At 43.1% G+C, this 14,677-nt stretch overlaps 5 protein-coding genes across 5 annotated transcripts in view; all 5 read right to left on the bottom strand.

The window, feature by feature from the left end:
- The window catches only part of C922_04683 (hypothetical protein), a gene marked incomplete at both ends in the record, with an annotated part of 2,247 nt that extends 1,396 nt beyond the window's left edge, over positions 1-851 (bottom strand). The window contains 2 exons of the mRNA XM_008820262.1: positions 211-580; positions 783-851. Of these exons, the coding sequence (XP_008818484.1) occupies positions 211-580; positions 783-851 (439 nt within the window). The remainder of the gene's footprint in view (positions 1-210; positions 581-782) is intronic.
- Positions 852-2,842: 1,991 nt separating this feature from the next.
- C922_04682 (hypothetical protein) lies at positions 2,843-4,029 on the bottom strand (the record flags this gene model as incomplete). The annotated part of the gene is made up of 2 exons (XM_008820261.1): positions 2,843-3,748; positions 3,892-4,029. 2 exons carry the CDS (start codon positions 4,027-4,029, stop codon positions 2,843-2,845), a joined length of 1,044 nt encoding a protein of 347 aa, XP_008818483.1.
- A 2,745-nt stretch (positions 4,030-6,774) lies between these two features.
- On the bottom strand, positions 6,775-7,888 carry C922_04681 (hypothetical protein; the record flags this gene model as incomplete). The annotated part of the gene is made up of 2 exons (XM_008820260.1): positions 6,775-7,560; positions 7,682-7,888. 2 exons carry the CDS (start codon positions 7,886-7,888, stop codon positions 6,775-6,777), a joined length of 993 nt encoding a protein of 330 aa, XP_008818482.1.
- A 1,799-nt stretch (positions 7,889-9,687) lies between these two features.
- On the bottom strand, positions 9,688-10,071 carry C922_04680 (hypothetical protein; the record flags this gene model as incomplete). Its single annotated transcript, XM_008820259.1, has 1 exon — positions 9,688-10,071. The coding sequence occupies one exon, from the start codon at positions 10,069-10,071 to the stop codon at positions 9,688-9,690; it is 384 nt and encodes a 127-aa protein (XP_008818481.1).
- Positions 10,072-12,124: 2,053 nt separating this feature from the next.
- On the bottom strand, positions 12,125-13,316 carry C922_04679 (hypothetical protein; the record flags this gene model as incomplete). The annotated part of the gene is made up of 2 exons (XM_008820258.1): positions 12,125-13,018; positions 13,185-13,316. 2 exons carry the CDS (start codon positions 13,314-13,316, stop codon positions 12,125-12,127), a joined length of 1,026 nt encoding a protein of 341 aa, XP_008818480.1.
- Between the last annotated feature and the right edge of the window lie 1,361 nt (positions 13,317-14,677).

Raw genomic sequence — 14,677 nt, 5'->3', positions numbered from 1 at the left:
GATTGTCCAATGGATTTTCTGAGGGATTGTCCAATGGATTTTCCAAGACATTGTCCAATGGATTTTCCAAGACATTGTCCAATGGATTTTCCAAGACATTGTCCAATGGATTTTCCAAGACATTGTCCAATGGATTATCGGACGGATTCTCTAACGGATTTTCCAACGGATTGTCCAAGAGATTGTCCAACGAATGATCTGCAATATGACCCGCAAGATCATCTATTATACCCCCCGCGATGTCGCTAATCCCTTTGCAGGAACTTCCCCCGGATGAAACGCTTTCGGTGCGGGACCTATCATCATCGGAACCGTCGCTTGTGGAAATTCCCTCCATGGAACACCCGCCACGGAGACAGCTACCTCGAATACAGGACTCGCTCCCTACGGGACTGCAGCTGCTACTACCCCCACAATTTCCAACACACTTATCGGCTTCCTCACCGGAGCTAAAACCATCTCCCTGGAACGGATTGTACTCAACATCAAATGTGCTTCCATGTGAGGACGGAAATATAGATGACACAAACTCGGCTAGGCTTCTGGGCTCCATGCCTCTTCCTCTGCCCGAGTGTTCATCCTGCGAAAGGGCGCAAAGAAAGGTGTGCGTTTGGGGACCCCCATAATGTGAACACCGCCTTCGACGTCGCGTTTAAGACGGAAGTTAACACTGGGGATAGTCCTAAGCTGAACACTAAGCTCAACCCTAAGCTCAATCGCAAGCCCAAACTCGAACAAAAAAAAAGAAAAAAAATTTCACCAATGTATCAACGAGAACTTACTTGAACTAAGATCTGCAGCAACGCGAAGCAAACTAAATTCGCATTCTTGAAAAATCTAAGGTTCCCCATGATGGTAGGCTCTGCAGATTTTTCACCTCTTGTCGTGAAGCTTCTCCTATATGTTTGGGTCGCTCCTATAGGTCGCTGTATGGGTCACTGTATGGGTCACTTTTCTACTCGATTATCTCGTAGCAAGGGGGGCACACACGTGGAGATGCTAATTCGATTGCTAGATAACAAGAATCTGCTGATACTAGCGGTTACTACGCAAACAAACTGTAGGCTATGATACAATAACTGTCGCTTTTTTTTTTTCTGGAATTTTTTTCTAAAATGAGAGTGTAACTCTATTTAGGTAGGGCAGCAAAAAAACATGCAGCGTTAGCTAGTTGATATATGGGTGCTCTCTCCATTTACTCTTTCCTCAAGCATGTGCACAAAAAGGGCCACGTCGAGAAAGCGCTTCAAAAAGGGCCTCCTCGAGAAAACACTTCAAAAAGAAAGCCACGTCGAGTAAGCGCCTCAAAAAGAGGGCCACGTCCAGAAAGAGGAGAACGAAAAGGGTACAAGGTGAACTCGGGATTAGCTACTCTTTCGAAAGAAACGAAAAGGCAAAGCGCTCCACTAGTCCGCTAATCATTGAAGAGAAAAAAGGGGAAGGGAGAAGAAGCCAAACCTTAGATTACGAATTGCATACGTTGGTACATGCGCATATGTTCCATTGTTATACAAAGCATTTATTTTACTGCATAGTGCAATTGCGGGGTTCGGATTCCGCACCCCTTCCTTGTACGAACTCTAGGCCGACATGCTAATTCGCCTTCCCTTTACGCTACCCCGTTTTGGCCTTTTCTTTTTTTTCCTTCTGTTTTCTCCTTCTCTTATCCGCGCCCTTTTAGACGCCCTAGAAATAAAAGAATATGCCCCCTTTAGGATATATGCCTCCCCTGCGCTGAAGTGTACACTTTTACTGCTAGTGATAAAGGGATAAATAAAAACAGGGACTATAGTAGAAAAAAAAAATGGAAATACAATCCCAAGCAGATGCAGGTGCATTCACCTTGATATCTCCACAGCACCCATGATTCTACGGGCGCGCGATTTGGATGTTGCCATAACTCCGAGCGCGCCTCCTCTTGAATACATTCGTGGCGGTGGAAAAATTTAGTCGTAATCTAAATCTCTTCCCCCTTGCGCGTGAAAATGGATGGTGCAAACACATGGGTGCGGAGAGAAACAGATGGCATAAATAACCCACCCCCGTGCAGTATAGCTCCTAACAAAATGGAGTATATAGCTAGAAAAAAAGCGGGGCAGATTGGTAAAGCACATCATACGAGCTTACAATTCATGCATCGTTTCCCCCTCCTTCACTCACTCCTAAATTGACATACCTACGTTGTATGACCCCACATGGAAACCTAATTCATGCGCGCTCATTATGCTGACCACCCAGTACAGGCGCATTTGCTTGATCAGAGTAATCAGAGAATTACGCGTGAACCTCAACTTTTCTCTGGTTCGGGGCCAGTGCGTTTAGCCCTACCTCTCCCGAAATAGGAATTACTCCGCGAGGGCACTATATGATCACAGTGCCAAAGTAGACCACTGCTGAGTAGCTACCTCCGGAGGAAGAGGGGAAGTCTGACAAATAGAACGGACAGATAAGGCGACAAAAGGGGATACACATTCATTCTGCAGGTGAACTGGCGCAGGCAAGAACCTTTTGGCAACTTCCTCTTCTGCGCCATTATAATAAAGAGAAACCGCGCACTCCTTTTTGTGCCCCCCTCCCCCTTGCTACTGGATAAACTTGGAAAAATGGAGGAACACCATCTTTTGAAAAGAAAAAAATTATCCTTGGAAATTAATCGTTATTTTAATTATGATACGTTGTGTGCACATAATACGTATATCAGTTCATATAAAAAAAGAAAGAATAAAAATTTGTGAGGAAGTTTTTTCTCCTTGACCTTCGAGCGTGTGTTACTCTCCTGGGAGACAAACACTAATATGCATGCTGCGCCGCAGTGCCACAAATCAGCTCCTCATCCAGCCTCTCAGTACTGAATGCGCATCTGCAAGGCCTCGTCTCTGTTCTCTTCCCAGTATGTCTTCAACAGCGCGTCCATTTTGGCACTACAAAAATTGCTCACCATCCTCCTGTATTCCTTACACAGTCGCCTGTAACTAATAAGCACATCAGTAAACTTCTTCGTTTTATATTTTCCAAAACGAACAAACGTACTAAAGCTTTTGAGGAATTGCCTCTCTTTAAAGAGAAAGAAGTTCGTCGTCTCCTCATACAAACTTCTCATTTGCTCTTTTTTAAACTCCTCCTTTACGTTGTAATTGTGAGATAGATTCTCCCAATGGGTAATCACATTTTCCTGCATAGCGAAATATTTTTTCCTTTCATTCGTATGCACATAATAAAAAATGGAACTCATTTCTTCAGAATCTACATATTCACCTAGGGTGGAAATTTTTTCTATGAATTCTGTTTCCGATAACTCTTGTGTATGATTTATATATTCAAAGTATCCCTTCTGGATGAATCGACTTCGTCTCGATTCAACTTGGTCATGCGCCTCTTGTGAAGTTAGTTCTGACGATGCTGTCGTGGTGCTATCCTCCCAACAGATGCACGGAATGTCGACACTACTACCACCTTCGTTGGTAAAGTCGGCACTTCTTCCTTTTTTCTTCCTGTTTTTAATAAAGCAGTCGTTATACATACACAGCCGCTGAGGCAATCCATACATGGCCTGACTTGAATTATCGTTCAGATTGTTACGTCCCATTACTGAAGAGTCGAAGAGATTTTCATTTTCTCCTACCCTGTCGGGTCTCCTTTCTTCCGGGGGTTCTTTAAAAGAATCCTGGCAAGCTAATCGCCTTGCCTTTCCCTCTGTCCATTCATCTGCCTCTTCATGGGTCTTTCCGTCCGTCGTAAAATGGGTAGTCTGACAGGTGCGTGTAGGGGTGGAGTGCAAAATGTTTAGAGGAAGGATTACACCGTGAGTTATGAAACCACTAGATTGAGGAATTACGCGCTGCGCACTTCCATCACCCAATTTCCACTCGGAACTTCATGACTGGATTTTACCTCCACCACCAGGAAAAGCAATCCTATGAACACTATATTCAAAATGCGAAACAAAGAGGAGTCGCATCTGTTGATTCCTTTTCTGCTGCCGGGATTTCCTTGCTGATTAGTCATTTCCATCGAATTATCCACCTCCATAATGGCGAATTTTGGGGGACTCTCTCTGAAGAATGGCTCATCAATACCACTTCGCATTATCATTAAACCGCTCAGTTCTGTTAACTTCCTCTTGGTGGAGTAAGAAAAAAAAAAAAAACAGAAAAAAAAACAAAAAAAAAGCTACACGACTGTGCCTCTTATGTAAAAGAAGAGATGGTCGATTCCTTTCTTCTTGTCCAATCCTATGCAGGCTCACGCATATATATTATATACTGCTGTAGTGCCACGTACCGTTGGTACAACGCACGGCATGTACAGCGTGTGGAGAAAATCTAACTTTGTGCTCAAAGGACAACCAAAAAAAACAAGTAAAACAAAGTTAACGAAGATTACAAGAAAAGAAAACAGAAGGGATAACACTATGGTTTTGCTACAAAACCTAGGGACATAAAGACAAGAGAAAAAACTAGGAAAAAAAAAAACGGCAAAAACAACAAGTGACCAAATGACGAACCAACAAACCGGCTAAGCAACCAATTAACGGAACAAAGGCTGCTCTTTCAGGACGCCTGCGACGAAAGGACACTAAACCCGTAGCGACTAAAAATAAAAATCTATGAAAACAAAGTGGACGGAAATACAAAAGAGGGATAACCCTGACGGTCCAGAAATAAAGCCGCTAAAGGAAGGGATCAATGCTAAATGAAGAAACAAACAGCGCGAAAAAGTAGTCACAACAGAGGGTGGAACTGGAGCAGAACCAACATGACAGTTACTAGCGAAGAATCAGAAATATATATATGCAGATAAATAAAGCCCAAAAACAAAACATCTTCGCTAAATCATGAAGCGCCGCTATAAGCCGAGCGGGGGAAGACGTACTATACTATGTCATATAATGTCGCGCTATGCGAGTATACATCTTAAATTGTTTCTTCTTCTTTTTTTTTTTTTTTTTTTTTTGCATAATCTATATTCTTTGCTTCCATCCTAATAATTCCCTTTCTTCTGTCAGATTCGATTTCTATGCCCCCGTAGAAGCATACATCACTTTTATACGTGGTGGAAAAAACAAAAACAGCAACAAATCAAATTTTCCTAACAACATGTTGCCCCGTGAACGGACACCAACCTACTTAAGAGCGAATTGTAGAAGTAGAACCGCTTTTTTTTTTTCGGCACTACTTTTCTTGGCACTACCTTCATAATTTCTTTCCTGACTTGCCGCGTTTGCCTATACTTCTTGTATCCCCCTTTTTTACAAATTTTTTTTTTTATTTTTTTCTGTTTTTTTTGCCGTTTGGCAGAAATTATGTCCTGGCCTTCCTAATAGGCCCATCAAACAAAGAAAAATCTCCAATGGTTAAAGACTTCGCAAAAATAAAATTGCGCAATTTTTTTGCTCATTTCTTAGGAGGAATAAATAAAAGCCAAAGAGAAAAAAAAGAAAAAATACTGCTTAATTCCGCGCCGGTATTAAAATTCAGGCCGACGCCCAGTAGGGTTTCTCACTCGCGTATGCCCTCCCCCCGCGCGCCCAACTCGAAACCCACATATAATTCTTCTTCCTCCATTCAAAAAAATTGAAAATTCATTTTGTAGAATTAATCTATGAATAGGAGATACCACCAAAATGGACTTTTTTTTTTTTTTCTTTTTCTTGGTGTTTCTATTTTTTTTATTTTCTGTCATCTCTCCCTCTAGCGCCCATATTCGTCTATTCCTTCCCCACATCTTCACATTTACTATCGCGTAACATACATTTCGGGGATGTACTCTATACTCTATGCGATGTTTTTCTTTTCATTTCCTTCTTCTTAAAACCGAAAAGGAACTCCCTTTGCTGTCTTTGTCACACTGAAGAATTGGTCCCAAGGAGGAGGAAAAAAGACAAAGCATCACTTCGAAGGGGGGAAAGGGGCACATGCGCGCAGATTGATTGATAGAACTCTTATGCGAGAAGATACAGACGCTGCTTCACACCGATTCGTTCCACTTTCAAACCATTCGCGAACACACATCGACCGAGTTAATCGCGGAAGGGACGAATTGGTTAACCTCTTCCGCTCAGGATCACTCCCCCTAAGGGGAGGCGCCCCTGCGAATTTTCACGAATGAAACATGTGCTCACATTAACTAGTGAAAGGGGACTCTGAAATTATGCTATCTCCACTTTCCCTTTGGAACGGCACTAAGAACGTTTTGTGTCGATAAGACGAAAGAGGACGAAACACCAGACCATGGGAATCAACCCCGAGGAACCACCTTTGCGACTTTCTGTCTACCCCATTCCAATGTATAGATACACCCCGTTCAGACAGCTCCCAGATGGGCAATGCTAGTGCGAGTGAACTTCTCCCCCAGGCACACATCACCACAATGGGAAAAAGCAATAGCTGCTGCGTACCCAGTTGGTGATTTCATTAAGTGTTAATCATTGCGGACCAAATGGAGTTAAAATAAAAAAAGAAAAAAAAAAAAGAAACTCCAGATGGATGAATTATTCTTTCTCATCTTAGTTATACTCATCTGGTGAATGCAGCGAAGCGCGTGGATGGACACGACCAGGTCAAGCGAATCACCGGAATCAACCGAGTCAACCGAATCACCCCGGGTCCACATTCCCGCCGTTCTTTCCCTCTCTCATAGGAATGGCGAATGCCTAAATGGTGGTTACTCTGATTCTGTTGGCTAAGCTTCCAAATTGGATGCGTCAGGGGGAGGATTCAACAGAGCTTACGGTCCCTGCTGCATGGGCACACTCCTCATCGTCACACCTCCCGATCAAGCCCCTGTCATGGTCGAGTTCAACATCTCCATGCATGTGCTGTTCACACTCCTTCGGAAGTTTCTCCAGGAGAGTTTCGTCAGATTAATGAACTCCACAAAGAGTCTCTTGGAGCTCGACCCTTGCTCGAGAAAGTTGTATAGCTTGTTGTAAAATTTTCTCTCCATGTAAAACAGCTCATCCTTCATGTAGTAATAAACCTTAATCCATTGTTCAGCCTTTGTCTTTCTCGAAACATTATAAGTAGAAGCAAGATCTTCACAGTATTCAATGATATTTTTCTGCATGTTGATGTATTTTGTTCTTTCAAACCCATTGACGTAGTTCCAAATGATAAACATCTCCTTCACATCTACGTATTCTTCTAACCTCTCAATGGTTTCATTAACTTCATCCTCAGATATGCTTCTTATGAATTCATTTTCCTTCATTTCGTACGGGTTGCTATCATATTCCTCCTTCTTTCTCCTTTCATTCTCCTTTATCGTGTCATAATCAGGTAGTTCGTATCTCTCTGCTATATCGTTATGCACATAATCGATTGCATTTTCATTCTTTGTATGCTCTGCTTTTCCATTGTTCATTCTAAAATGCCCATCCAAATGAGTCCCACTGCCGTGCTTAGAGTTACCACGACTGCTGCTCGTGTCAGCAATGTCGTCGTCTTCGTCGATTTCATCGTTTATTGGTCTCCTAGGATAAGATTCCGCTAGTTTTCTTTGACGCCATTCTGTGCAGGTCCCTTTGCTACTACTTAGCAATTGTCCATTTAGGCCTTTTTCCTACATGCAGGGCGAGGGTAAAAAAAAAAAAAGGCAAGTTATTCATTTAGAAGGACAGCTCAGAAAGGGTAGGACCGGGAAAGCTACCAGTTCCGTTGATTCGTCTATCTAGCGCACCCACCTGCTGTACCAGGAGGACCATGGACGTCACCAACAACATGTTGAGGAGCCCCAGAATTCCAAAGCTAAGGCTCACGCCGATTTTCGTGCCTTTCGATTCTTGCTGTCCGAAGGAGCCACTCTCGGATGTGTGCCTTCTCTGCCTTCTATTCGAGGGAAGACCTCTATCCGTGAGGGGAGCACCCCTGTTGCTACCGGGGCGTGCCATTTCTGGGGGGTTACGACTACTGGTGGGGGGTAGGTAAATAAAGGGAAGAATGTGGCATAGAAAAATGCGACAATCTTGGCGTAAAAAAAGTCACAAACGTGGCACAGAGAGGGCGACACTTCACCGCACTAACACGCTACATGGTTGACGTGGTGAACGTTCACATTGAATCTGTCCTTTGGGGACTGAGTGACCCTTGTTTTCTCCCTCTCCAGTCGCTATACTCTAACGCTAATAGGACTGAAACAAAGCGCGTCTCTCTGTACGTACACGACAGGCCACTACCAAAAGCACATAACTTTTTGCAGAAAAAAGAAAGCAAAGATGCGATTTGGAGTTAAAAATGTTATCCTAAATAGGGGAAGCGGATGTTATACTGAAATAAAAAAGCAGAACCAGAAAATGGGATTCTCTAAAATGCCACTAAGATGGTTCACGTTTTAATAAATGGATTCTACTGCGTTTCTAAACAGTTCACAAAAATAAAATTACCAAAGAAGTGACTACTAAAGAGTACGAGTTGCAAAGTTAAGGAATCTGAAAAACGACAAACGGAGCGCCATTTTGACAAACATCGTGTTTAAAAGAAAAAAAAAAAAAAAACTAGCTGCTGGAGTTGTTTTTTTTTTAGAACAGTTCTTTTTTTCAGTTAAAAGGGCAGAAAAAAAAAAAAAAATAATAATAATAAAATCCTGTATAGAAATATAAAAGCCGAAAATGCTAATCCCAAGAATACATTTATTCTAATTTTTACGTTCGAAGTTTTATTACTTTGTGATTTTTATATTTTTCCCCCCCCCTTTCACATACCCCCTCTGATGGCTGCAGAAATAGCAACATGTTTGTGAAGAACTGTTCTTCGTACACGGAGGTACCGGAATGGTGAAGCATGCCTCAAATTGTGCGGCCCAGAAATGTGACTCACTCTGTGCGATGGCATAACTTCTTAGTTTATACGAGTACATGCCACGGATATGTATTATGTACGTACGTATGTGTATGTATATTTTTTTTTTTTTCTTTAAACTGTGAGAAAAATTCGATGCACTCTCCTTTAGTTTAAAAAAAACGCGTGGTATTTCGTTGTGTTCCCATTGCGTTTCGTTGCGTCCCGTCGCCTCCCCACCAGACAGCCCCAGGCCTTGGACCGAATAGGCTAAACGAAATTGTAAAAGACTGATCACTCATGTACGGCAAACTATCCTCGCGTTCTTATCCATGCATGTGTTTATGCAAGAAACCATCCCCCTCGAAGAATCAAATCCTTATGGGGTCATTTCCTCCCTCTTTCCTGCTTCCACGATTAGAATCATGAGAAGGAGAAACCTAAAAATAGGTTGAAGTTCAATCTGCAACATAGATGAAGGACAAGAAAAGCATTCAATCGTTCAGTTATAAAAAAAAAAAAGAAAATTATAACAAGCGTCCAAAGAGAAGTGACACAAAAAAAATGGATTCATAAGATTGGTAGCGCCGATTCCCCAATTGCACAATAACAGGAAGGGATTCATTTGTGAATGATCCGATTGACATGCTTCCAAAACAACTGCACTTCCATTTGGGTAGTCCACTAGAATTCTGCTTCTTAACCCCCCCTCCTTTCCCTCATTTCCCCTTCTGCTTAGGCTCAAAACAAATTCAAGCCTGTTCGGGATGCAATGGAATTTGCCCCGTTTAGCCAATAACTCTTCATTTTCTCCTACAAATGGCTTCTCCACATGTTGCTAAGTGGCCACATGATGTCCTTTCCATTGCATCTAGTAGGCGAAAATGTTCATTGAAATTCTTTTTCGAGGAAACTACCCCTTCTTCGTCAGCTTCCTTAAATTACGAAGATATGATTTCTCCTTACGAACAGAAGAAGCAGTCGCTTCCCTTTGCACCTCGGAACATTGCTTTTGTACATAGTGTGCACGTACTCTGCAGTCATTAGCTAGTTCTGTGCAGTAATTCTTTAGGTTCTCTTGTATTTGGACTGACTTCTTCCTTTCCTCCATGTGCACGCTGGCAAAGATGGCACTCATTTCTTGGGTAGCCATAATGAAACTTTCTTCACCACGGGAAGTTTCACCCAACACGTCACTCTCCATCACAACCTCGCTCACGTGTGTGCGGCTCCGCACGCTATTCGCCGCGTCGCTCCTCAGGCTGCTAACCGAGCCGTGCTCTCTCATCCAATCCATCTAGAACTCGCCGCTGCTGTACACCCTTTTCGACCCTCCCGTCCACGTTACTCCCCCATGCACTGTCATTTCTGTGAAGGAGCAAGGCGAATTTTTCTTGCATTTGTTTAAGGCCCTTTTTCCACCATCGGTTCGTCACCCCGTTTCTGCGGCGCACCGCCAGTCTCCAAAAAGGAGCCAGCGTCCATGCGAAAGAAAAAATACATATATATGTATGCGTCCATGTGTGCACATGTCCATCTTCAAACACATATTCCCGCATGCGCGGGCGTCCTGTTCGATCCAAAATTGCCTACTTGGAACAAAAAAAGGCACACAACCCCAGAGGAGTGCCCTGTATAGGGGTACAACTGAAAAATTGCTTCCGCTTCTGGCGTCCCTGATTCGTTCTTCACCTCAGGGGGGGTAGTGAAGATGGCTACCTTCCTGTTTACTGTCCTGGTGTCTTAATTTTACCCACCCTATGCACTCTATCTTCCTTCCCCTCTCCGTTGTCCCATCCATCTATGCTCTGTCGCGGACCTTGTGATTCCTCGTACGCATCACGCACATTTGCACCGAATTCAGAAGCCCTTCTTCTGTTAGCCACCCTATTTCGAAAATTCAGAAAAAAGAGAAGATCACCTTGCAGGCAGTGAGACACGGCTAATACTCTCCTATTAAAATCTACTGGAGCGAGCGAGAAAAAAAAGAAAGAAAAAAAAAGAGGAGAAAAAAAAAAACGGTCGCATCGAACGGACAAAGTGAACCATAAAAGTGAACGCTTTGTTGTACTTAGTGAATCGCATCTGACAAGAAAGAAATAAAATTAAAAATACCGCTAGCAATCGTTTACCGCTACTCCCCACTACGATACTGAGAAATAGTCTATAGAGAGTGTGTGGAAAAATAAAACTCGATACTTAAGTCACTGTTGCGAACAAAATGAAATATAAAAAGAAAAAACTCCTTTTGGGGAGTGCTGCACCTGAGATAACTACCCTGTCTCTTTATTCCCCCAAAGAAATAGGCCAACGCAAATATCACATTCTAGAATGACATACGCCTACCACCCGTAATGGGTGCGAAAAAAGCGCTGCCAACGGGTTTGGAGGCTTAAGTGGCTGACTCTTTCTCTCAATTACCACTGCCCCCTTAACAATATCTGGCCTTTTCTTTTTTTTTTTTCTTTCTTTTTTCAAAGGGGGAAAGCGAATGTTACATTACCCATTTCACGGTTTGAAAAAACGGATGAACAAAACTGGCACAAAGAAACCTCCCCCCAGACGTCACCCTTGCATGCAATTTAGCCTGTTTAATGCAGCTTACCCCTTTCCTGTAAAGGGAAACCTTCACGCGTTCACATGCATTTTTTGCGAAACCTCTTTCATAGAAGACATCGACACAATGGCTGTAAAAACAATTCCACATTTTTTTCTTTTCCCCTTTCGACGAAGGGCATCGATTTCTAAAAAATAGGTACTTTCTTTAGGCATGAGTAATTGCATATAAACACCCCATATCTGTGCATGTCCCGTGGTACAGAACTGGTAAGCAAGTGTTTACCACACACCGGTAAAAGGACTCCAATTTGCCATGAACCATGAGCATCACAACTGTGGGAACGAAGCTGCTTCTTTTTTTTCCATTCAGTGCTATCTCTGTATGATGACATACTAGGTGACGTGTGCCGTGCCGCGAAACAAAGTGCCCTATGCAAAGGGACACCCCCCGATGAGACGAGCACGTGTAATGCAGGCATGTCGCGTGTATTTGGTAGGGGCGGGGTCACATCCGCGGGGGCACGGCTCTGTTCTTTCCTTCTCTTTTCTTTGTTTTTTTTTTTTTTTCTTTTTGCGGGTTGGTAACGTGACAAACGGTTAGGTGTACAAAAAAAAAAAAAAAAAACACTCGGCATAGGCTTAGCGACGTGCTGGGGAAGCCTGACCCATGTCGAAAAACACACGAAATGCACACCTACAACACAGAAAAGGGTCACGAAAAAATCACGGGAAAAAATATGACAAGCGGACGACCCAGGTCAACCCTTCTTCCCCCTCACAAGACGCAGTCATCATAGAAAGATCCCGCTGAGCATTATTTTGTTCTCCTCATTGTACTTGTTAATGCAGGAAACCTTGGCGCCAGTCTTGGGGTTTTTCTCAATTTCCTTCTCTTGCGCATCCTCCACATATTTTTCGAAGCTCCTGGAGAGTGACTTCTTCCAGTCGTGTATCGCCGTGTCCATAAGAACATCCCAGGATTCATATTTGTCAATAATAAAAGCAATATATTCCCAGCGAACGTTACATCCCGCATCAATAAAAACTTTTAAGTCCATGTAATCTTCTCTTTCCTTTTTGAGGAACTCATCCTTAAAGTGGAGGTAAGCTTCTCTCCACACCTTTACTGTAAACTCCTCTGGGATGTTGTATCTTGCGGACATATTTTTGCAGTCCTTCAAGAGCTCCTCTTTCAAACTCAAGTATTTTTTTTTTCCATTCGTATGCACATAGTTCCAAAGGGCATACATGTCCTCTAGGTCGATGTAGCCACGTAACTTTCCGACCATTCTGTGAAATTGCTGTTCCGTTAGCTCTTCTCCCTGTTTGTTCTCATATTGCAGTTCGCTCTCTATGTTGTCTTCATCCTCCTCCTCTGTCTCTGCGTCGCTGCTCTCAATGCTTCCTATATCTCTACCCTCTCCGTTGATACTCTTTTCATTCTCCTTCCTCGGCGATATCATCTCCTCTTCCTTCTTCGGCGTGCTGCTTATGGGGGGGGCCCTCAAGTGCCTCTTCCTCTCCAGCAGCTTCATGTCATTTGAGTCAATGTACTCCTCTAAGCTGCGTAAAATTACTTCGGAGAGGTTTCTTGGGCAACATGCGGAGGATTTCCATTGAGAGCATTTCCATTGGGTGGGTCTCCATTCGGGGTTATATCTTGGACCATCTGCTGTCATCAGCCACTACGAAGGGGAAGCAAAAAGGGAGAAACAAATAAACATGGATCCATGCAAAGGGTGCCTCTTGGAACGTTCCTCCCCGCAGCATACAGTTACATGCCGCTACATCTTGAATTTTTCCACTTACTCGGCAGACCAGGCAAAAGAAGCAACAAAAGAAAAATCCCACACGTGCGGAAACGGAAGCTCTGCCTCCACACCCACTTCCAATTCGGCCAGAAATGCACAAATTTAGCTGTCCCTTCTTCCTCCTTTCCTCCTCAGAGGACTTGGAACCTTTTTTCCACATAACATCCGCCATTGGGAAATCCGGATGGGGGATGGTCCGGCACGATGTGAACAACCTATCGCTGCTCCCGACAGGAAGGAGGGTCAAAAGTGTTCACAAAAGAAGGAAGAACAGAGGGGGGAAAATTAAAAAATGGGCCCCACATATAAATAAATACATACATGTACATATAGAACACGAGATAGCGGTGGCTCCCCGGGGTTGGACAGTGGTTTGATAGCTTAACCAGTTGGTCAAGTACTGCTCTACGGCTAAAGAGGGTGCACTAAGCCAAATGGCTACCTAACCTCGGAATGAAAAAAAAAAAAAAAAATACATAAATAAGAATACATAAATAGAAATACGTAGAAAAAGAAAACCTCAAAGGGGAAAGGCCCAAAGTACAGCAGTAGGCACCAATAAAGAGCATTCCCTACGTGCGCATATACAAACATACATGATACACATATGTGAAAGTACAAGCGGATTGAATTGGCCAGTAAGAATTCACCGGGGGAAGAGGCAGATTCATATGAAGATGTGGGCCTCGCGAAACCAATCAGGGCACGCGCAGACCCACGGTGCATATAAATCAACCAACAATTCCTGCAATTGTCTCAAAGGAATCAAAAAAAAAAAAACTCACTTAAGTGAATATCCACATATGTATGATACAATCCCTGAACATATAGAATGGTATGCAATTGGGGAAAACCCGCCAAAAAGGTGTTCACCGCTTTGCCGTCTCTACAACAGACGGGGCGTCACGAAAGGCTTCAACTCTGTGGCCGCCGCTTCAGCCAGTGGACACGCGTCTCGTGAGCGGCGGTAGCAGAGGCCATACATAAAAAAGTATATATATATATATATGTGCTACGCATGGCAGATGAACGCGCTGCTCCAATTTTTGGAGATTAATGCGCCTCCTCCATGCCATAGTTCTTTTCTTTTTCCAACAAAATTTCGACGCAATTAACAGAACATGTCGCAAAAAAAAATGCAAAAAGGGAAACAGAAAATGCCAAAGCAGTGCCAAAAAAAAAAGCAAAAAAGAAAAAACTGCTAAACATTCGTAGAAGATGCTCTTCCAAGTGAAATGCCACCGTGGCGGTGACGAAGCCACCAGGTTACGTATCGAATTATGTCAGGGGGGAGGATGGGCTGATGCCTCGGCCTCAAATATTAGCTGATCAAATGTTCACATAAAACAACACCGCGTTTTTCACCTATTCATAAACTATAGAATGCTCTCCTGTAGGTACAAAAAAAGAGGCAAAAATTCTACTATGTCAGAAAGAATAAGCTTACGGATAAATTAGTTATTACCATGCCAAATGGGCGCTTCTTCTTCCTGTTCAATGGTATATATTGTGGTGGAGTCAAGCGGAAAAGGA

The sequence above is a fragment of the Plasmodium inui genome (assembly GCF_000524495.1).
Source record: "Plasmodium inui San Antonio 1 unplaced genomic scaffold supercont1.27, whole genome shotgun sequence".
In the NCBI taxonomy this organism is placed as follows: domain Eukaryota; phylum Apicomplexa; class Aconoidasida; order Haemosporida; family Plasmodiidae; genus Plasmodium; species Plasmodium inui.
The sequence above is the reverse complement of the archived record's forward strand: the minus strand, read 5'-3'. Positions and strand labels throughout refer to the sequence as shown.